The sequence below is a fragment of the Eurosta solidaginis genome, chromosome 1 (genome assembly GCF_040869045.1).
Source record: "Eurosta solidaginis isolate ZX-2024a chromosome 1, ASM4086904v1, whole genome shotgun sequence".
Classification (NCBI taxonomy): Eukaryota; Metazoa; Arthropoda; class Insecta; order Diptera; family Tephritidae; genus Eurosta; species Eurosta solidaginis.
Genome location: NC_090319.1, coordinates 256,303,802 through 256,328,437, shown reverse-complemented (window position 1 = coordinate 256,328,437; position 24,636 = coordinate 256,303,802). Strand labels below are relative to the sequence as shown.

The 24,636-nt window shown below is 38.3% G+C and overlaps 1 protein-coding gene across 1 annotated transcript; it reads left to right on the top strand.

Annotated features, from left to right (window-relative positions):
* The first annotated feature begins 9,389 nt into the window (after positions 1–9,389).
* LOC137240382 (uncharacterized) lies at positions 9,390–10,136 on the top strand. Its single transcript, XM_067766548.1, has 2 exons — positions 9,390–9,490; positions 9,558–10,136. The coding sequence occupies exons 1-2, from the start codon at positions 9,479–9,481 to the stop codon at positions 10,134–10,136; spliced, it is 591 nt and encodes a 196-aa protein (XP_067622649.1). The 5' UTR covers positions 9,390–9,478.
* The last annotated feature ends 14,500 nt before the right edge of the window (positions 10,137–24,636 follow it).

Here is a 24,636-nt window from a genome sequence, read left to right as displayed (position 1 = left end):
TGCTATTTTTCTTTGTGTTTTATGTAAATAAGTCTATGATACTTTTCTGAAACAGTCCAGCTTATTTAATTTTTGAAATTACTGAAATTTTTCTTTGTGTTGCTTGTAATTAGTTATCTGACAGGCTTAATTCATTGAATTTATCTAAAAACTAAGACGATTTTTTAAGGTTTAAAAACACTTCATTTTTAGTTTTTCAGTTTTTGTAATAAATTGTTGCTTTTAAATGTAAAACTGCTTTCTTATTATCTAAGGGTACGATGTGTTGATATTGTGGTGTACTATACCACATTAACCGACACGGTATACCATATTACCCGCCAATTTTTTCAAGAGCTGATTTATGACTTTTAAGACATATTTTTAAATATCTCTTAACTTTTGAACTGTAACACTATTGCTTCTTTTATCTGTAATCCTTGTAGTATCCTATTAACCCATTTTCATTGAAATTGCATGCAAATTACTGATTTTACAAAGGAAAATAAAATGGGTATACCACATTACCCGCACTTACTCTATTATAAATACGAAACAACAGGTTTGACTCACTTATTTACTTTGACTTCCCCTATTCATGATATTTGGCATATCTTTATTAACTTTTCAATGGAAACCGTAATAATAATTTTTCCTCCAAAAATATCATGAGTTTGAGGTCTAAGTATAATAAGAATCAGGTAAAATAACAGTTGCAATAAATATGAAAGTGCTATAACTTCTTTGTTTATTATTTTAGTAATATGGTTTAAAAGCAACATTTTCTTGAATTTTTAAGTACTTTCGTTTGGTAAGGAAAAAAGGATACTTTAGGTGGGAGGGGGGGTACGACTTTGTTAGCTGACCTAATCATGTGAAAACGACGTCATAGCTTAAAAGGACATTAAACGGAAATATGAAGCTTCTCAAGGCCAAAATAATGACATATCAATTTTAAAAATCGGACGTCAAATAACCAAGTTACAACGAAAAAACCTTTTCGGCTGTATTTCGAAGGATCAAAAAAAATAATAAATAAATTTCGAAACCCTCTCAACATAATCTTTAAATTTAGGGGCGGACATTAGCAACTTTTTTTTCGACGCAGCGTTGAAATGGCTCCTGCAGTTCCGTAATGCAGAAGGACAATTGGCACGGCGGATCGAGCGACTACAATGCTATGACTTCCATTGACCATCGAAAAGGTAGTATCCATTGAAATGCTGGTGCAATGTCACGAAGACCATGTAGTTTGGAATGCAAACACTGTTCAAAGGCTGAGGGTAAGGCATTATAGATGTCCGGCTAATGACTATAACGTGTACGGATGAATGGGACGAGAAAAAATTAAGGAAGTGTCAGCTAGAAGATAAAGATCTGTTACATGTTATGCAAGGGCTCGAACGAAACGAAATACCAAATAGAGAGGAGATATCAGCGGTAAGTCCTATTGCGAAGTCATATTGGGCACAGTGAAACAGTTTAGAATTGATATCCGGTTGCTTGTTTCGAGTATGGGAGAGTGAGGATGGTCAATGTAAGAGGACGCTGATAGTTGTTCCTAGGAAAAGAATTCCTGACGTTCTCAAAGAGCTACATAATGGTCCAAGTGGAGGTCATCTGGGAATTACGAAGACGCTCGAGAAAATTAAACAGAGATTCTATTGAGTTGGTTGCCGTCAGTCGGTCACTGAGTGGATTGCGAACTGCGAGGTTTGCAGCAGAGCGAAAGGGCCCAAAACCCGAAGTCATGGCCAGATGAAGCAATATAACACAGGTGCACCATTTGAAAGGGTCGCTATGGATGTCGCAGGTCCATTTCCTTCTAGCAACCGCGGAAGCAAATATGTACTGGTGGTTATGGCTTATTTCAGCAAGTGGCCAGAGATATACCCAATCCCAAATCAAGAAGCGGAAACAGTAGCAAAAGTGTTTATAAACAATTGGATTGCAAGGTATGGTGTACCAAAGGAGTTACATTCGGACCAAGGCAGGAATTTTGAATCCGCTGTGTTCCGAGAAATGTGTAAAACATTGGGCATTCGAAAAACACGTACAACTGCGTTGCATCTTCAGTCCGATGGTATGGTGGACGATTCAGTAGAACTTTGGAGGATCACTTAACGAAAGTAGTCGACAAGTTCCATAAGGAGTGGGATACGCACATATCATTATCCTTTATGGCTTACCGATCGGTAGTGCAAGAGACAACGGGCCAAACTCCCACAAAGGTAATTTTGGCAATGACCTTCACTGCCAGCTGATTTACTTACTTAATTGGCGCTTAACCGTCTAAACGGTTATGGCCGTCCAACAAGGCGCGCCAGTCGCTCCTTCGCTCCGCCAACCGGCGCCAATTGGTCACACCAAGGGAGTTTAAATCGTTTTCCACCTGGTCCTTCCAACGGAGTGGGGGCCGCCCTCTACCTCTGCTTCCATAGGCGGGTTCCGATAGAAACACTTTCTTGGCCGGAGCATCATCTTTCATTCGCATAACATGGCCTAGCCAGCGCAGCCGCTGCGTTTTAATTCGCTGGACTATGTTGATGTCTGCGTATAGCTCGTACAGCTCATCATTAAATCTTCTTCGGTACTCGCCATCGCCAACGCGTAGAGGTCCATAAATCTTTCGAAGAACTTTTCTCTCGAACACTCCCAAAGCCGCTTCATCTGCTGTTGTCATGGTCCATGCTTCTGCCCCATATAGCAGGACGGGTACGATAAGTGACTTGTAGAGTATGATTTTCGTTCGCCGAGAGAGGACTTTACTTTTCAATTGCCTACCTAGTCCAAAGTAGCATTTATTGGCAATATTGATTCTTCGCTGGATTTCAGTGCTGATGTTGTTGCTAGTGTTGATGCTGGTTCCCAAATAAACGAAGTCTTTTACTATTTCGAAATTATGGCTGCCAACAGTAGCGTGGTTGCCAAGGCGCATATGCGCTGACTCTTTGCTTGATGACAGCAGGTACTTCGTTTTGTCCTCAGTCACCATCAAACCCATCTTTACCGCTTCTTTTTCCAGCTTGGAGTAAGCAGAACTAACAGCGCGGGTGTTTAGGCCGATGATATCAATGTCATCAGCATATGCCAGTAATTGCACGCTTTTATAGTATATTGTTCCAGTGCGGTTAAGTTCTGCAGCTAGTATTTCTCCAGCATCAAATTAAAGAAATCGCACGATAGGGGGTCACTCTGTCTGAAACCTCGTTTAGTTTCGAACGGCTCGGAGAGGTCCTTCCCAATTCTGACTGAGCTGATGGTGTTGCTCAACGTAATTTTGCACAGCCGTATAAGTTTTGCGGGGAAACCAAATTCAGACATAGCGGCATATAGGCAGCTCCTTTTCGTGCTGTCGAAGGCGGCTTTAAAGTCGACGAAGAGGTGATGTGTGTCGATTCTCTTTTCACGGGTTTTTTCCAAGATTTGGCGCATTGTGAAAATCTGGTCGATGGTAGATTTACCAGGTCTGAAGCCGCACTGATAAGGTCCAATCAGCCGGTTCACGGTGGGCTTCAATCTTTCGCACAATACACTTGAAAGGACCTTATATGCGATATTAAGAAGGCTGATTCCACGATAGTTGGTGCATTTTGCAGTATCCCCCTTTTTGTGGACTGGGCAAAGAACACCTAGATTCCAACCGTCGGGCATGCTTTCGTGTGCCCATATTTTGCTAAGAAGCTGCTGCATGCGCCTTACCAACTCCTCGCCGCCGAACTTGAATAGCTCCGCAGGCAATCCATCAGCGCCCACGGCCTTGTTGTTTTTCAATCTGGTTATTGCTATTCTAACTTCGTCATAATCGGGCGGGGGGACATATATTCCATCATCATCGATTGCGGGATCGGGTTCTTCATCTCTGCGCGGTGAATTACTGCCTACATTTAGGAGAGCAGAGAAGTGTTCCCTCCATAATCTAAGCACTCTCTGGACATCAGTTACAAGGTCGCCGTTTTCATTCTTACAGGAGTTTCCCCGGTCTTAAAACCTTCCGTCTGTCGCCGTATTTTTTGGTAGAATTTTCGGGCGTTATTCCTGGTGGCTAGCAGCTCAAGCTCCTCGCACTCACGCCTTTCTGCTTCTGCTTTGTTCTTCCTGAAAAGGCGTCTCGCTTCCCTTTTCAACTCACGATAGCGTTCACACACTCCTCTTGTCGCGCTCGCTTTTAACGTAGCCCTGTAGGCAGCGTCTTTTCTTTCGGTTGCAACGCGGCATTCTTCATCATACCAGTTGCTTTTTCGTGGCCGCCGGTAACCATTTTTTTCCTCGGCGGCAGTGTGAAGTGCTTTGGAGATATGCTCCCACTGCTCCTGTATTCCTTCAGGATGAGTTGTGCCCTCAGAGAGCAGGTGTGAGAGTCGAGTTGCGAAATCATTGTTTGATTGAAGCTTTTCGACGTCTAGCTTTCCTTGTGTTTTTTGTTCCTTGTTTTTAGCCGCGTTGAGGCGGGTGCGTATTTTGGCTGCAACGAGATAATGGTCCGAATCGATGTTAGGTCCTCGGATCGTTCGCACATCTAAAACACTGGAGGCATGCCGTCCGTCTATCATAACGTGATCGATCTGATTGCGAGTATTTCGATCAGGAGACAGCCATGTAGCTTGATGTATCTTTTTATGCATGAACCTCGTGCTTGATATGACCATGTTTCGAGCACCGGCAAAGTCAATCAGCCTCAGGCCGTTAGGAGAAGTTTCATTGTGTAGGCTGAACTTTCCGACTGTAGGGCCAAAAACACCTTCTTTGCCCACCCTGGCGTTAAAGTCGCCAAGCACGACTTTTATATCATGACGGGGGCAGCGCTCGTATGTGCGTTCTAATTGTTCATTAAAAGTGTCTTCCACCTCATTGTCTTTCTCCTCTGTCGGCGCATGGGCGCAGATGAATGATATATTAAAAAATTTTGCTTTTATTCGAAAAGCGGCGAGACGCTCGTCCACAGGCGTGAACGCCAGCACTTGGCGACAAAGTCTCTCTCCCACTACGAATCCGACGCCGAAACTGCGCTTATTCGCATGGCCACTCCAATATATGTCACAATTTTTGATCTTCTGCTTCCTTGCTTCGTCCAACGCATTTCTTGGATGGCGGTGATGTCAGATTTTGCTTTGACGAGGACATCAACCAGCCGGGCATCTGCACCAATCCCATTCAGGGAGCGGACGTTCCAGGTGCATGCCCTCAATTCATTGTCCTTCAAACGTTTGCCATGGTCGTCATCAATAGAGAGTGTATTTATCCGAGGCTTGTTGTTATATTTCATTGGAGTATGGTTTTACGTGGCGGGTCCCAAGCCCAGCGCACAACCCGCTCAGCGGGGGTGAAAATATTACTTGGCACGTTTATATAGCGAGCCGCTTGCTCCAAGACAGACGCCCGCTTGCAGCCGCACCTAGAGGTGTACAGACGCTGCCGATGAAATCTCCCCCGGCTAGCCCTTAAACCGATTATGTCAGAGTGGCCTAGCCAGGTTGTCGCCTTCTCACATTAGCTCACCGCTAAACGGGTGTTTAGCGGCTACCCAGAGGATACTTGGCCGCAAGCGACCGGCAGTAGTGAGCTGCTTGAACCGCATGCAAAAGAATCGCTCTGGCCATTCCCAGGTGAATGGCGGTCAGAAGCTTTCCCCACTTTCGTGGACTTCTACACACGGCCCCACCCTCCAAGCTGATTTGAAGTTTGGAATAAATGCCTATGCGGAGAGAAATGCAAGAAATCCACTGGCGTTTTGGAGGAAGAAAGGAAGGAAATACACGATCTTGTAAGAAAACGAACGAAGATTATGAGTGACAAAATGAAAGCCAGATATGATAAAGCAATGAATTCGGAAGGTTTTCGGGAAAGAGATTTGGTGCTGTTATACAACCCACAACGAAAAAAAGGTTTGTCCCCGAAATTGCAGTGTAATTGGGAAGGCCCATACAAAGTTATAAAACGGATCAACGATGTAGTTTACCGCATACAAACCACGAAACAAAATGAAAGTGGTTCATTTGGAAAGGCTGGCGGCGTTTAGATCAGAAAATTTGTCTGATCTGTACACCCAACAAAATTATACCAATCATAAGGAGGATGTATTCTAGCATTTGAAATTTTCTTCTTTCTTTCAATAAGCGCGTGATCGACGCCGCACTCCCATATGGGTTTGGCCTGGTTCCATAAACTTGTGGTCGATATTATAAATAGTATTAGGAATGTTATTTGGTGATGTGAACGTTCCGGACACAAATGAGCGCAATTATCACTGCGGAACACAACGTGGTTCACTCTCTGAAGGTTCTTAAAATGTTCGAATAAACAAGAAGCGATCTGATTTTCACCGCGCCCTGATATTCCTTCGTGCCACATGTAGCAATCTAGATCTTGTTGCATAATCGTTGACTGATAAATTAAAAATCCACAATTGCCTTTTATAAAAACTTAAGGAATCGCACAGGAAAAGTGTTGGAAAACATTGTTGTAGGTCGAAGTAAAGCTTCTTATGCTAGTAGTTCCTTATCTACCCATTTGGAGTTACAAGCTAACTCCGCTGTTTCTTGGTGCACTGACCGCTCATTAAGCAATTATTGAACTAGATCTTGATTGTTGTCTTGATAAGCAATAACTATGTTGTCTCCAATTCATCTCCAATTTATCACATGTTTTACAAGTATCTAGTTTAATTTTCTTTGCTAAAAATAAACGTTCTAGTTAAAAATATATAATAAATTCTGTACATTTAAAAACCTTCCAATATGAAAACAAGCTCACAGGGAATGAATATTTGTCACAAAATAGTGCATACATTTTCGAAAGCGTTAACTCGGCATGTGTAGTGCCTCTCATAGCTTGGAAATATGTTAATGTGTTCTTTAATTTTGCTTATTCTATCTTTAGAGAGCATGTTCCATCCAGCTGCGGAGTCCGTCTATCAAGAAAACTTGAATTTGAACTATCGATTTTTTTCACAACGCTTTTTAAAAACTTTTTGACATATTTCAATATTTGTTCTGCCCTCATTCACATTATACACACGTGACCCATGGCGCAACGATACAAGGTGGCAGCATGGGACAGCTGATTATAAACTTTTTTATTTGATTTGATACATCAACTTCCGGCGCAGTACGATTTTGACATTTGTCCAACTAATTTACAAAAACAAAGTACATAGAATTTTTATATATGTTTGTAGTTATGTAACCATGCTGCCACCTTGTATCGTTTCGCCATGACGTGACCATACCACGTTTACGGGGCTTTTAGCGTGATAATATAATTTAGATAATTTCTCGCCATCAATATTTATAAGGGTTCCAATAAATAAAACTCGTTCATTGTGAAAACCAAGTGCGCAAGAGGTATCAAATACTTGTTTGTGGAGAGAAGGTGATATGTTAGGCAAGGTGCACACGAAGCTGGGCGTCATAGACTCGTATTAGACGCTGCAGCAGAAATCTGTACGATTTGATGTCGAACACATGTACTACAATGGAGAGGTGCGTGCGAGGCGTCAGCTGCTTGAAAGCGACAAAGCATGAAAGTTTTTTGTAGCTAGGCGTACTGCAATGTTGGTCGCTAGGCGTAAATACGCCTGGAAAAGAGCAAGAAGATGTTTGTTTACAATTTTTCTATTGCAAACTTGTGTGCTGTGCTTCTATTGCTATAAATATATATTGAAAACTTTCCTTTTTCATTTAAAACATACTCAACTTTTGTATGATGGCAATTATACAACATAAATTAATTTGTTTAATTTTTTTTAGACATATTTTTCTTTTTGTAGCGACGCTTGGAAGTAGCTCCGTATGCAGATCTTGAAGCGTAGAGAAATTGTAGCTACATGAAATATCTTGTACGCGCCTATGACCAAGCGAGTGCTCCAAAATTAACCACAATTCATACAAAAAATATGGTCCAATTAACATTACGATGTGCTAGGACCGGACCATATACTCCAGCTCCGCCCTGCAAAAATCGTTGGATCATGTGGTCCACTGGAGTACTTATCATTGTACTCCACTGTAATGCAGCAATGGACCAACTCATATTTCTTCACGAATATATCCCTGCAAAAATCGCGAGTACTCCATGCATGCATGTATGGAGTACTCGCTATGGACTAACCGAGTGCTCCAAAATTAACCACAATTCATACAAAAAATATGGTCCAATTAACATTGCGATGTCCTAGGACTGGACCATATACTCCAGCTCCGCATTATATCAGAGTAATCCATGGAGTACCCACAGTCCAATAAACATCGTGTAGTGATTACAATCGTTAAAATCGAGCAATGATCGGCTTGCAATATGTTCGTGTAGAAACATGAGTTGATCCATTGCTGCATTACAGTGGAGTATAATGGTAAGTACTCCAGTGGACCACATGATCCAACGATTTTTGCAGGGTTATTACTGTTTATTATTTGTGGTGTTCATCTTTGTTTTCAGTTTATGATATTCTCTGTTCTTTACTGAAATTTTAAATTAGTCGGCAAGGTACATTCACAAGTGTAAGTGTTAAATTATGTTTGAGCATTTATGGTTTTTATAAAAAAAATGTATTTTTTTACAGCCCTAAAGATGATTTCTAATTGAAATCGAAATATCGACAAAATAAATAAATACAACATATATGGTATAATTCATTACATTTTTAATGCTCATATATCTGTGTGGCCTAAGCTCAAAAATTCTTTTTAATTTTTATTTTTTTTTTAACGAAACATCTGCTATGAAAGTTTGTGATAAGTACAATGGAAGTGTGCTATTTGATTGTACTAAAAAAACTTAAGTAGACTTAATAACTCACACGTGTTACACAATGGGTGCAATAGTCGCTTATTTCGATAGAGGTACGTGATTCGCGACATAACAAATTTATAATAAAAACCTAATTCTAGTTATCGCTTATCGACTTAAGCTATTTCTACTTTATACTAAAATGTGCCGCTTTGTTTGCAATAATCGCTTATCTCGAGATAGACGTATTATACAACACAAATAAATGTTTACAATTCTTCTTAAGAAGCTACTTATGCAAATGTAAATTAATACATGGCTCGAATCGTAACATCCGTGATCGTATAACTCGTCACGTAAAAACATGATTTTCGGATTATGACATACGTGAACGTACGACTTCGATCGTAATTTTGGATCGCAACATACGTGACGAGTGACTGAACGTACACGTTACGTTCCAATTTCATTCGATCAAAAACCGGCATTCGTATACATACAAATTTCATGAAAAATGTAAGTAAATTGTTGAAATATATGAATAAATAAAATATAATAACACATTTCAAACTCTTATTATTAACAAAGGTCGAATTCAAACAAACTAAATCCAATCCAAAATTAAATAATGGCGGATTTCATGGCGAGACACCCAGGGCTGGCGAAGAATAATCTTCCAAACTCTGGAAACGTCAGAATTACCTACAATAGACTTTGGGAGGAACTTTCTAATAGATTAAATCCTGAAGGGCCAACAGTTAAGGATGCAAAGATGTGGAGGAAGGTATATACAGCCGTTATTATATCTTTTGATGCTTGAAAGTCATACACTTGTTTTTATTTCATTGCAGGCCTTTTCTGATCAGAGGTATCAAGCAAAAAAGCTTTCCTTCTACAAACAGTCAAAGAAAAAGACTGGTGGGGGACCCTATCAGGAAAAAACAATAACAGCCACCGAGGAGGCTATCATTGAGGCGGCTGGTCTTGAAGTTTGTGTAGCAGGTGATGAAAATGTAATTGCGTATGGCAGAGCTCGAGCAACGCTGACTTCATCAAAAAACAGCGAGAGCTATAGTGCAAGCAGCGATGACGAATCACTAAGTTGTTTGCCAGGTTCATCAACTGCTCCACCCGCCGCCATTGTTGATAGAACGCCGCGATCAAAAACGCCCGGCAAAAAAAGTTCAAGCGAACAAAAAATGGCCTTACTGCAAGAAAATTTAAAAACCGTGTCCGATTTTCAAAGGGGGTTGGACGAAAAGCTGGACAGATTGCTGGACGTTCAGGAACGGTTCCTGTTGGTGCAGCAATGCATCCTGCAAATTAAAGAAGAAAAATATCGCAGGCAAAAAGAGGCAAGTCAGATCGACTTGCAAATAAAGAGACTGGAATTAGAGACGCTGCAAATTAAAGCGAGAAGACCTGATTAATTTTTTTTAGAATATTTATTATTAAATGCATATTTAGGTATAAGAAACTGACTGTGAATTCTTTTTTTTTTAGTTTTTAAGATAGAAAAGGAATTGATTTATGTTTTACAAATATTGCCTGAAGAATGACTTAAAGTACTGTGATATTTACTTGGTACATACACTATATATATATTTAAAATCAAAATGAAAGAGAATATTGAATTTAATAAATAATTTCATTTATTCAAATACTGCCAGGCTTAATTTTGAAGCTATTTAGGAACATATCATTGCTTAGGACACCCTTAAAAGTGAACGTTTATTTGATCTCTTATCGATTTTCCTATATTGGTAAGTTGGTTTGTTTCGCCTGTCTCAATTTCTAGAATATGATCTTCGGAGTGAAGATTTGACGGTTCATAATGTATCTGAAATTTAATGCAAATGTTATGTAATGAAGCAGACACATTTGCAAATCTTGCCATTTTCGCAGGATGATATCTTCCTCTTTTGTCATATCCTAAAATCCTCCAGCGCCCTTTGAGTATGCCAATTGATCTCTCAATAATACACCTTCCTTTAGAGTGAATGTCATTAAAATACTGTTCATCTGAACCGTCTGATATGCTTCTGTATGGGGTTATTAATCACGGCTCAAGTGGGTAGCCAGAATATCCTATGTAAATGTATAAATTAATTATTGGTACAAAAAAGTTCGCTTCACCCAATAACTTTACCTAAAAGCCAGGAATTTCGATGCCTGTTCTGTTGAAATCCATCCTTCAAATCCCTTCTCTGATGGGATCGTTTCCAAACGAAGGAATCGTGAGCCGCAACATCGTATTGACAGTTGATTGCCAATATTTTGTAGGTGTGATCACATATCTGAGAATTTTTATAATTGTTTTAAAAATGTTTAATAAAAATTTTTAATAGCAACTTACAATCATAGCGTTGATGCTGTGGTACTCTTTACGGTTGAAGTACATGTGTTCGTTAGCTATAGGTTTTTCTAAACCAATATGTGTACCGTCCACACATCCAATCACTCAAAAATTAATAACTATATTCGTAATTTCACAACAATTATTCTTAAATTTAATTCCAGGTATTTTATGTTTTTCCACGAACCATTCTTTACAGCTTTGGGAGTCATCTGGTTCAAAGCATATAAATTCCGCACACAGCTTCCTCTCCATCTCGGCAACAACATGTGTTGTCAACTTCGGGACAGTGCTCTGGCACATTCCTACTAAATAGTCACTACCAACATTTTGCTGGTAGCCACCGCTAGCAAGAAGTGAAAGCGTGACTGCCAATTGTAAAATTAGAGGAACCGCTTTGGCATCGGCTTGCTTCAAATTTAATTTCTCCAGAAGGTAACTAAAAGCTTATTTAGTTAAGCGAAATCTCTTCAAGAATCTGAAAAAATTTTTTGTTACAAAGAAATAATACATCAATGACATGCTTATGCTTTGTTCGATAAGTCCAACGGGTTACTGCGTTCTCTTAGCCGCCTCCGGACAATTTTTTCATAGCCTTTGCTATCACTTGAGCTCAAACAAAACAATAAAATTGGATCCATCGTAATTATTTACTTTATTTTTTGTATTTTTTGCAACCAATTTGACAGTTCAAAATCTATTGTGAGCTAAAAATACAATCCAATCTAATGTGGAGCGTAAAAATTATTGTGAATTGAAAATAAATACGTTCCGTTCGCTATCGTATGTTATAATCCCATTTTGTTTATACGTCTGACGTATCACGTAATTTTCTTTCGTATGGCGTATGGTTACCGATCCGTGATCGTATGTTACGATTCGAGCCCAGTTTCGAGTTCGGCGATTATGCACTTGCTAATAACTTCTCTATTAGTTTACCTAGACGGATACGGGTTGGACACAAATATGTAGCTTTAATTCGCGAACACCATACCACTTATAACTCAAATTCTTTTTAAGTCGACTTTAGCGGTTATTGCATGACACCACAGAATTTTTTAAATTTTAAAAGAATAAGACGAATGTTTAGTAAGAATTGAAATTAAATGTCAAATTGTTGATTAGAAAGAGTCGGCGTGGCGTGCCGGTAATAAGAAACAAAACTTTTTGTGTATAAACTTCGACTTAACAACTACGAAGTAGTGAAAACAGAGTTTTTGACTATATTTGAAACGAGTTTCTTAGATTGTGTAACAATAAGAAATAAGAAAACGACTATCAAAATTTATAATAACAACTTTCGACTTTTTTGTCACGGGTCGGACAAACCTAATTCTGTTCGATACATCTTATTACAAGAATGAAGGGCTATTATAAAATGGTGTTTAATTAAGACAGCTTTATTAAATTAAGATGACAAGAATGAAGGGCTATTATAAAATGGTGTTTAATTAAGACAGCTTTATTAAATTAAGATGAGTTACGGTAGTTCTTTTTCTCATTCATCACTCGTATGCTAAATAAGGTTTAAAGATTAAATCTAATATTTTTCGGTTAATTCAAGGTTTTTACAACAGTGGTAACCACACTGTTTTCAGTTTTATAAGAAAAATTATCTCCGTACCAAAGTTCACTTTCTCGTGGAACACCCCATATACCAATATGCAAAAAACGCAGTATTCATATTATCGCAATTTTCAGTTAAATGAATTCCACATTTGTTCCGGAAATATTTGGGTAATTAACTAAAATATTCAATTTTATAAGAGTTACTAAGAAATTTTTCATTTCAAGATGCAGATACATACATAGCTCTTTAACATCAAAAATCACTACAAGCCTTGCAAAGAACGTGGGTATGTACATACGGCTCTCTATAAAAGGAGAATCGTCATAAAATTGCTCAAAATACTTTTGAAAAAGCATTATCTGCGTAGATACGTTTTTTATTTTATTAGAAAACATGTTGTTATTTCCCTTAATTTCCTTCAAAAAGTGTAGATGCTGCTGTAATTTTGTAGACACCCATATTTATCATGAGAATTTGTGAAAAATATATGTAAATACTGCAAAAGTGTGAATTCAAACACATTATAACTTTATGTCTCTTTGCAATTTTAAAAATATTTTTTGCGCGAATGAATTACCATTTTCAAAAGGATTATGTACATAGGTAACATAATTCATTTTCGAAAAGGAAGGTAGATACACCCACATTCTTTACTAGGAGTATTCAACCCAGATATACCTACATATATATTTGCTATTATTATAATTTGTTTACACTTTTATTTAGCATTGAAAAAAAGTATATGAAACTTTGGAAAACGGAGTTTTTTATTAATGGATATGGGTAGTATCCTTGTGTCACGTGCCTTACCAAAAAAATACAAATTTTTCTAACAAGGAAACATGGGCATAAAATTAAAAAAGCTTTCAGATGCTAAACAAATATCCCATTCCTCGACTTTTCTGAAATTCCTTTTTCCGATAATAAGTACATCCCTGCATCGATCCCGATGGCAGCAACCCCGGTAGTTTTGACACTTCGTTCAGTGTCAAACGCGCGTTCCACCACGATCCACACTGTTTTGACCGTATCGGTAACCTTATAACAGCTGATTCGACCAACCTTATGGGAATCAATGCAATCGATTATTGGTGCCGCTAAGGTCGTAACCGTATCGTAGCCAACCAAATGGGTTTTGGTTTGCCGTCGTAACGATAAACAGCTGATTACGTTAGGGATACGACTACAGCGATACGAAAAACGGCACCAATGACTCCCGCTATAGTTTGGCAACTTAAACTGAGGTTATGTTGCGAATAGAGTGGAAGGCAGTCGAATGAAGAACAGAGTTGCATGGCATCAACAAACCTTCAATCTTTGTATCAATATTGAAGATAACTGTAGAAAAAATAACTAAATACTTGAATATAAGCAAACTTTTTCTCTTAATTTGTTACGGTCTGCTGCTACGGTCTACGGCTACGATCCACTTGGGACCGTGTTCACGCGAACACACCTAGCGATGTGGCGAAAGTGGCGATAAAAAAATATCGAAAACAAGAAAAATACAGACCTGCCATCACGAGGAAAGAAAAGCATTGAGTTTCCGGTCGTATACACACCCATAAACACAGAAAATTTTGGGAAAAACTTAAAAGGAAAAGGCCACGATTGTCCGGCCGGGGAAAAAACAAAAAAAAACGCAAGAATTAGTCCTGCGTCATTTTCGCTATTGCTTACATCAACTGCACATCCCGACTATATTCAACTCCTCGCAAAGCACCCTCGCCGTGCTGTGCGCATATTCAACGAGCATTGTGGAAGAACCAAAAGACTGCAACGAGGAATTGTAGGCCCAACTACTAGAAGTACGAACAAGTGGGAATAGACCTTATCACGGTGGTGTCGTGTTGACACAAGCGCAACGTAAATAATATCTAGTGAAGTAGGTCGGCGTTTCACAGCCACCCGCAGTGAGGAAAGTGTTAGTGATTCCGATGCGGATTCGGACGCCACTGAGCTAAATGTGATGAGAACCATTGGTATCCGAAGATACACCCCTTTCTCTACGTTCACGAAGTATAATATCACCTTTGGGAAAACATCCAACACCACCTCCGCCTCCAGGGCCAGCAGTACGCTGCAGCATAATACAACGAAAGCCGGAATTAGCGCCAGATCATCCAGAGGTTTCATTGCCACCAGGTTCAATCGATCACCCCGGACCAGAGCGCAGCAGCCACCAACAGTACCAGCACAGCGCGCCCAAGACCGCGCACCACAACCAACATCAGTGTCAACTTCACCGGCAAGGTCGGCTTCACCAGCGACAACACGCCGGCAGCGACCCATGGTACGTACTCTGTCGGCCATGTAAGTACCAGCACGGTATAAATTTAGATGTAATTACCCTACAAAAAATTCTGGTCATGAAACTTACCCACGCCATGCAAATGTGACTAAGAACATAACCTATGTCTGTATAGTAACGGGTCAAACGGCGTGGAATGACTAGAGCATTTTTGCAGGGTAGTTAAACGAACTTCCAAGTGGTACTTAGAGGGTTTCATATAGCCCGGGTAAACCATTCGACAAGGATCGATTTTTTTTTGGTCAAAATTACGACATTCCTTTTTTTGAATTATAAACATACACGATGAACAGATGGTTTAACGTACTATAGAAGAAAAGTTACATATAAATGATTGCCACTATTTAAATTTGGCTTGTAAGATTTATCTAACCAAAAGAATTGCCACATGAACACACATGTTTGCAACTTAACAAGATATTAAAGAATGTAACCACAGTTTAGTATATTTACCCATTTTAAAGGCTTGTTCACAAAGAAACAGGCAGTTTTGTCTCAGTCAGGTCAAGTAGCACCTGCCTGTTAGAACGCTTAACACTAATTCCGACATACGCCGTTTATTTGTGAATGCACCTTTTTTACATTATATGGAACCAAACTCTTTAGATATAACCAAGGTCGTATTCAGCAACTTACGAGACTAATTCCATTTACCTAATACCTACCTAAGCCTTAGCTTTACATAAAAAGAAAAACATACATTTTTTTTTGATCATTTTTATTCCCTACCTGCACTTTGAGGGAGATCTTAAGGCCACAATAGAGGTGGACGGTTTGCGCAAGGGTGCGCAAATGGCGGACGAGGCGATACATGTGTACACCGATGGTTCCAAAATAGTGGAAGGAGTAGGGTCTGCGGTATACTGCGCTGATCCGGAATTAAGCAGATCCTACAGGCTGCCGGATTACTGTAGCGTTTTCCAAGCGGAAATATTAGCCGTAACCAAAGCAGTAGAAACCCTGGAAGAGAATAGCTTAAGCTGCAGCCGTGTTAACTTTTATATTGACAGTCAAGCAGCAATTAAGGCAATAATCTCGCATAGCACAGCATCTAAATGCGTGTTAGAGTGTAAGCAGTTTTTGGAGAGAATCGGGACAGGGAGAAGCATACATCTATATTGGGTCCCAGGGCATATGGGAATAGATGGGAATGAAAAAGCGGACGAATTAGCTAAAAAGGGCGCATCCCTTGAAGCTTGCTCCGTAGACGTCCCAATTAGATTGGGCGAGATTAAGCGAATGCGAGAGGTGCACATGATCGACCAAGCAGAAAAGGCGTGGGTTCAAGCGCGGGGCTGTAAAGTGTCGAAGATTATGTGTAGGTCTTACAACCTTAGACTAACACAGTTGCTTCTATCATTAAAAAGAGAGGACTGTATACTCATGACGGGTATTCTGACTGGACACTGCCTTCTGGCGTCACATGCCTTTAAATTAGGCTTGGTCAGTGATAGCAGGTGTAGGAAGTGCGGGTTGGAGGAGGAAACGATCGAGCACGTTCTGTGCTCGTGCCTTGCACTTGTCAGGCTAAGACTCCAGCTATTAGGAGTGATACAGCTGTCAGATCTAGAAGCAGCAAGTGGCTTAAGTCCTAGGAAGCTTCTAGTATTTGCCAAGAGGACGGAGTTATTTTATAACATAGGTCCTGGTTTTTGATAGGGTTTTTCAGTTTGGTCGGTAAAAAAAACTTCTGGTAACACTACGGACTCAATCAGTCTATGTGAGGTCCTCATGGACCGGCCAGTTCAACCTACCTACCTAAAATATATTTTGTCACCTTAAGATATCTAAATTTAGCTCTATACATTTTATGAATAATAAGCCGGCGCTATCACGTGAAACGTCTTAGCGATTCATTTTGGAGCTCACCCATGAAATGTTAGAAAAAAAAGGAAATTTTATGCACGAATCGGCTAGAAGATTTAAACTTTGTTTTCTTATATCATTCAAGTACAATATATATATATATATATATATATATATATATATATATATATATCTACACATATGAATTACTATTGCTAGCAATATTGTTCGAACAACCAGAAGAAGGTAATATACGTGCATATACTGCATAGCGCTATATAAAATTTATCTTTATTGCTTTTGTAACAAATTTTCTTAGTACATATTACCTATTATTATTATCATTATAATATGCGCGTTATACCAAATTGATATTTAAGTACACTCAAAAAAATAAGTTTTACCACAAACCATATAATAAGTGATTATTGTAACAACGTACTAATGTAAGGGCAAAATGAGTAAGGGGCTAAACCATATAACACTAAAATAGTATGTGCATAGATCAAGTATGTATGTATGTAACTTATATACACTCGCAACCAACAACACCAACACAATCACCAACCCCCTACGATGATAACCAAAACTAGCTAGAACTTTATATATATTTTTTTTCTATAATGAATTGTGAATAAATATTGTAATTAAAATGGGAATGTTGACTACCCTATTCTTTTAGAAGGCACTTAGGGCATACAGGTAAAGGGCCACCGAAAGATTAGGTGCGTCGGTGGCCATGGATTTTGAGGGTGGGTCTAGCACCGGGCGTCGCAACAACACCCGCGGCGCCCCCAAGATATATTCTGCCCTTTTTGTTTTTCCCCCTTTTGATGTATTTTAATTTTCAGCTTTTTTTTTTATTTTCGATTTTCAGAGTTGGTAACCGGCCATGTCCGGTTCAGTAAAATTTTTTGCGGTAATTTTTTTTTTGAATTTTTAAATTTTGGAATGTTAACGGGTTGTCCGTTGCATCCGGTTCGACCGGATGTCGTTTTGATTTGAATTATAAGCGTTTTGAGTCGGTCTCTGCGCTTCTGTCAGTTTGTTTTGAATTTGACAGCTGCTCGTTTTGATAGGCATGATATGACCTTTTTTCTGTTTATGGCGCAGGAACAGTAAGGTTGGCAAGGACCCGCCCCAGCCGACAATGACTAGCCACTGTGCACCACCACATCATGCCGACCGCCTTCCTTACTGCTTCCACTGTAAATGCGATTCCATAACAAATTACTGCAAATAAAGTGTCCTGAATGCTATATTATGCAAAATCGTCGCAGTTTATAACCGTTTAAAAATTTAAATTGAATTTCTTTAAAGATTTTCGTAATATGGCCATTAGTAATGTTTGTGCTAGTTTTTAGCGATCAATTGTTAGTTGCGCTACTTGGTAAAGATTACAATGGTTTTGACATTTCGGTCAGTGTCAAACGGCAGTGTGTTAGAAAGAGAAGGAAATAAACATATCTTACTTGTAAACCTATACAATGGTTCGGATAACATATTTTCTTGGTGTCTAAAATTTGTCGCTTCCGTTATCCCTTTTTCATTGGTTGGTCCACATATTGGCATATAACTTTATTTCCACTGTAAAATAAATCCTACAATTTTGATGTTACTTTGCCCGGGGCGTGAACCCAGGATCTTCGGTGTGGTAGGCGGAGCACGCTACCATCACACGGCGGCCGCCAAGAAAGATTAATAGAGGTTTTGTTGGCGTATTTAACAGTTTCATATAAAGATACGAAAGAAACCTCCAGCGGGTTAGGGGGCTTAGAATACACCCGCGGCAGGCATGCCTGTCATGAGAGGCGACTAAAATACAAAACTGATTCAAGGGGTTTTGTAGCGCAATCCTTTCAAGGGGTTGCCAGCGTAATTTATAGCTTCTCCAACCTAAGCTACCCGTGGCGAATCCTGTTTCTTTAGCGGCCGAGGTTCTGGCTACCCCAAGTTCCTTATGGATCTAGGGGGTGGGAGGGCGGAATGGCCTAGAAGGTTCCACGTGGTTATACTAAATCGTTCCCGAGATGGTCGGGCTAGAACCTTAAAGGCGCTTGTGACCGCAACCTATTGGATCAATATCCGGCAAAGGACCATCAACATCGATAACACTCCCCAAAACCTTCGGAGAGTGTCCTTATCCCTACAACAACAATAACAAGACACAAAAGAAAGCAGTACGAACTGCTTTGCATTTTTCTTTTGAATTTTATCTGTTTAAAATAAAATTATAAAAATTTCTACTAGAAATGATCAAGTTGGAATATTTTATCTAAATTTCATTGGTTTTATTATATTCGTGAGTTTTTTAAGGTAAATTATATATGGCCTCTTAGTTAATATTCTTTTTTACATGGTGACAAGCAAAATAGTAAGAAAACGATAACTCAAAGTACAAAAGTTCAAGTTTGGGGTTTATTTTGTACTATTTCTTAGATATCTTATCTCTATCAATAAAATTGACATTTGTACATCGTTGGCAGCACAAAAAGTACTCAATTGAATAACCTAAAAATTGATCTACGAAAAAACAGATGGAAAGTTATATCCAGTATATGTCTCAGCTTATGAAAAAGAGGTTTTTAGCGCCTAGTCCTTGATTTCGAGGGCGTATTCCAAAGTCTAGGTGTGTAGATTTTGCTAACTCGACTATATATAAGGCTTGAGGCATGTCTCGCAAATAATATATTTTCAGTACCATTCATTGAAAAAGTTGCCGCATCCGTTATGTCGCCTCCTTAACCGTACTTTAGCTTATATCCAGGGTTTTAAAAATATATTCCAGATTTCGTAAATCTTCGGGAATAGGGTCTTCTTTCACTCTTAGCCTCTCATTTAAGGAATGACAAATTTGCCTTTAGTTTTGCTAAGGGCTCAAAACACATTCGACTTGCGCGCAATTTTGGCGCTTGCGTTGCGTCAACAGCTGACTTTAAACATTCACATCCTCACTGCTATGTTCCTAATCCATAGGTAACTCAATGGCAGCGTCATAGTTATGCAAAAATTGGCTTGGCCTTTTCAATGGCTTCTTTTACCTCTGTTGAGGTAACGGTGAGGTGCGACTCGTCATGCTTTTGTTTATGTGCCCGTTAATTTGGACGATATCTAGCTACAGAAAGCACTCGCGCATTTCCTCGCGTCCGACAGGCGAAATTCTAGTCAAATAAATTATTCAAATAGTAACTGGTATGAATAATCCCACAAAATTCTAGTCAATGAACTAGAATGTTTGCTGACTACTTTGGCTTTTGACTGCAGGGACGGGTTCGATGAACCCGAAGCTTCCACTGCATACACATCGTTATTCGAGGGAGACTGCTTAGGTGGTGTACTCTATTGCCAGTCCCACAGGGTGGTATGTATTTTGTTCCAGTCCCATTCCGAGTCTCAGTCCCAGTCCTAGCCCTAATCCCAGTCCCAGTCCCAGTCCGTAGCAAAAAAAAGGGAAGATGTTGGCAGATTCTCAGACCTACCCAATATGCTTACAAAATTTCATGAGAGTCGGTTCAGCCGTTTCGGAGGAGTTAAGCCTTTAAAACCGTGACAGAAAAATTTTATATATTAGATATAACACCTCTCCCTATCCGGTGTTTCAGTGAAAGCTTCATTTGCAGTTGAAGTTAAGGTCAGTTCACTTGGCCGATAACATTGAATTTCACTGCTCATGACAGTTTCAGTGACCAAATTTAACTTTTAATTTTGATTCAATGCTAACAGTAATGTAAATTTGAACGGGAGCTTAATGGCTTCCGTAGAAAGAAATTGTAACGAATTTCCTGCAAATCCTCTTATTTGCCCTTTTGCTAAGTTCGTATCACTAAACTGTTGAATAAATAACTCTAATATGTAATAATGCAAAATGGCCTTTATTAAAGTACTTCACAATAACACTCAAACTGTGCAACGAATAGCTTGCTTAATAACCACACTGATTGATAGCTCAAATGAAACTCTACTATTGCCCGCCAGATTGCGTGCTTAATCAATAATTGCTTGATAGCTCAACTCAAACTGATTCCAGCGCCTCTACATTTGCTGCCTTTTATACTCTCTGATTTCAACATTGCATCTTCTAAGCGCTTCCAATTCCAGAATCTTCTAGTCCATCAGCCATTGTTTACTATATAGTTTGGCAGCTTAAATAGAGCTTATGTTGCGAATAGAGTGGAAGGCAGTGGACTAGGCAGTCGAATGTCATATAATGCAGGAATTGGTGTTCGGAGTTTTTTCAAAATTTGCCCGAAATCCTGAATCACAAAAGTGTAGTTAAGTACGAAAATGAAAAAATGTAGTTAGGTTTTGCTCCTTTTTTAGCAGGAGATTTTCATTTTAAAAATGTAATGTACAAACCAATGTTCATTCTACTACTTTTTTAGCAGAAGATTTTCATTTTAAAAATGTAATATATAAACCAATGTTCCTTCTATTACTCATTTTATCTATGGAGATTAACATGCACTTTATAAAAACGTGCTTTTTATTTTTACGAACTTATTCCTCAATGAAAATAAATGAAACACGTATTAATGTAAGCATTAATCATGTTTCTTACTTCTTAAATGTTCTTCATAAATAATATAAATGTGTTAAAAGTAGCAGGACTAAAATAATATTGACAAATCTGATATGTCAAACTAATTTTATATACTAAAAATGATTTCATAAATTGCATGCATTTTATACATATGCATTATATTTTAAATTTTCTCTAACTATTCGTTTTGTCCTGACTAAATTTTGCTTATGCATAACTTTCTTTGGCTATATAAGATAACAATTTCAGGGGCCGTTTTCACCATCTTCGGTGAACGCTAACAAACACTTTATTTGAAAGAAATCGTTTACTGATTCGACAAATAAGGGTTACTTTAAAATAACGGACGTTAAAAGTTCCCCTGTCACATGAGGAAAAATGAAATACAACTATTTTTATAATATGAAGATAGATAGAAAATTTATTGGGGATTGCACTGCGACCGTTGATCTATTGTGCCCTCATCAGATTGCGTCGCGTTCCAGGAGGATATGTTCCACCGTCTCTCCTGATCGATCACGAAATCGACATGAATACAAAATTGTTTTTTATTTAGTTGAACGGCGATTGGAAATCGGTTTTTTTTTCTAAAATGCAAGAAACTTCAAGAAGAACGTTAGTTTTTAATTATTTGTATGTTGTTTTGACGTTGGCGTTGCGCTGCTTATGGATTGAAGCAATTAAAACACGTGTTTTCAAAGTCAGATGTAGATGCAACGCAAGTGCCAAAACGACGCAAAAGTCATCTTAAGCGTATTTGCTTTAGGGACTTATTTGTCAATATTAATTAAAAATGTTAGCTCTCCTAAAAAGTTGAACTTAGGCAAGATACACAAGAGGCGTAGCTTCGTAGACGCCTGCAAAATATGGCATGCAGCTAAGATCTCTCTACACCTCAAGATTGCTTATGATGTGCCTAGTACGAGTCTATGAAGCTACGCCTCGTGTCCATCTTCTCTTAAATTATATTTCAAAGACATTTTTTTTTTAGCTTTAAACATTGTTCATAATATTCATGTACATGTCATTATTTAAAAAAAATTTAGTTCGGAAAAATGCAACCTTATCACGTGCATTCTCAAACACTGTTGCCACGCCATGTTGTCATTTGGGACAAAAATTTATCGCAAAAAGGGCCAGACCTCAAAAAAAAGGACCAAATTTTAGTTTTATTTTATTGGTATACAAACAATTCGGCAAGTTACTAGAGTATCGTATTTGTTGTAAAAAGCGAAAATTGTAGGATGTTTCAGGAGTGTCCTATATAAAATTTAGTTCAAACTGCACAAACAAAAATAAAGTGTACCTTTAGGTATAGCATTTTCAAATTTTTAGGATAAGCGTATGTCTTTCACCAATCTAACGTTGTGAACCTAGTTTTGCTTGATTGCAATGAAATAAAATGTATAGCGCAGCTAGGTTTTAGTAAGGAACGGTTAAAAAATTTGCATTGTGGCAAACTCAATAAATCGTAAATGAAACTAGGCAATTGTGTTAATGATATTTTTATAGATGCTTTCATTTTCACTCACAGTTTAAACTTCATACCAGAGCTTAGATTCAGTAAGTGTGAGTGTTGAACTCAGACTAAAAATGAAGCGTCTTAAAAGTTTCAACTGTATAATAATTGAATACCGATCGAAATATCTAAATACTAAAACAAGTCTTTTTTTGATAAGTGCATTGTTTCATCAAAAATTAATGACAATGTGTTTGTCAGAACATTCAACACTTCATTTTTAATGCCTCGCCTAAGTTATCTCCCAAGTGAAATGTCATTGTTCTGCTACATTTCATTGATAGAGCAATTTTCGTAAGAATTCCTTTGGAGTAAATTGAAAATTATATGAGAGTAATAGATTTGCGGCAATTTTTTTAGCAGTGTTTTGAATTTTTGTTTCAGTGAAAAAGAAATAAAAGTATCAAAACAGTGCCGAAAAAGAACCAGAATTGAGAAAAGGGGTCCAGCGGACCGTATAGGGGTGGAAAGGACCATTTTTGGTCCAAATGGAACAAAGTGGCAACTGTGTTCTCAAATGCAAGCTTCCACATCAAATACATATACATATAAGTACTTCGACATTACGAAATACATTGTCGCATTATGAGGCTAAGTATTTTTGCATAAAAGCTTTTTGACCACCACAAAGCCACAGATAAAGTATAAAATTTCACAAAAATAATACATTTTTTCGAAAAATCACACAGAATATCCGCAATCATTTTTTACGAATTTAGAAACAATGAGAATGGCAAATACGAACGTGTATGAAATGTAATGTCAAAACGTATATGCACATGGTTGTATTTACATGCACGAAAATGCTTTAAAACGCATGAAATTGTTAAAATAAAGTTCAAAAATAAATGATAAAAACTTTAATATAAATAAAAAGATTCTTTTAATAACAACAAAAACGCCTTATATATTCTATATATATATCAATTGGTAAGGATTATCTCACTTTAAAATTAAAGCTAAATAATATAAAGTTTTTTTTTTGAAAATCAGTCGACAACTATGCGTGTGAATGTGCGAATTTCACCGATCAGCTGTTAGTTGCGCTACTTGGTAAAATTTACTATGCCATCAGCTCTCAAACTTCTCAGCTGTAACTACAATTGCACGATTTTATAGCTTCTCTCATTGCATACTTTCAGGAGTATCTCAGATATATGCATGGCTTTGTGCATTGACTCTCCGCTGCTCGTATACGTACATGGTACATATGTGTAGACGCAATTATTGTTTCGTTTATGTAGATACATAATGATTGAATTATTGATGTGAATTCACGTCACTGCTTAGCATCGGCTTAGAGATAGCAGCACCCCTTAGTTTTGCTAATATCCCTAACAATATTTATTATTCTACTCATATTTCTTCAAAGCGGAGAAAAATTGTACCCTCTTCTGATCCTCGAAAATACAACTGTATAGTTTCGGATAGCGTACATCTTCTGTCTTTTTCTATTTACTTCACCTGCTGATTCCACCATGCATATAATCTAGTCAGTAAGGTTGTTACCATTTGACCATGGTTCAATTATGTACAGGTTGGCTCATCTCATCAGCTGATTTTATTTATGTCAGTGCATGGTCGAAGGGATTGTCAAAAGGAGATGGCAAACTCAAAATGAAACCAACACATTGGCAACATTTTACTTACACATACAAAAACTGCTAAGTTTTATGTTTCCATTCGATACCATTCGCACCAACACCAATACACAGATTTTGACAATTTGAACAGACATATTTTGTTGCTTTACAGATGAGCCAACCTGTATATAGTTGAACCATGCATTTGACTTAATACAGATATATGAAATATGAAAATATAAGGC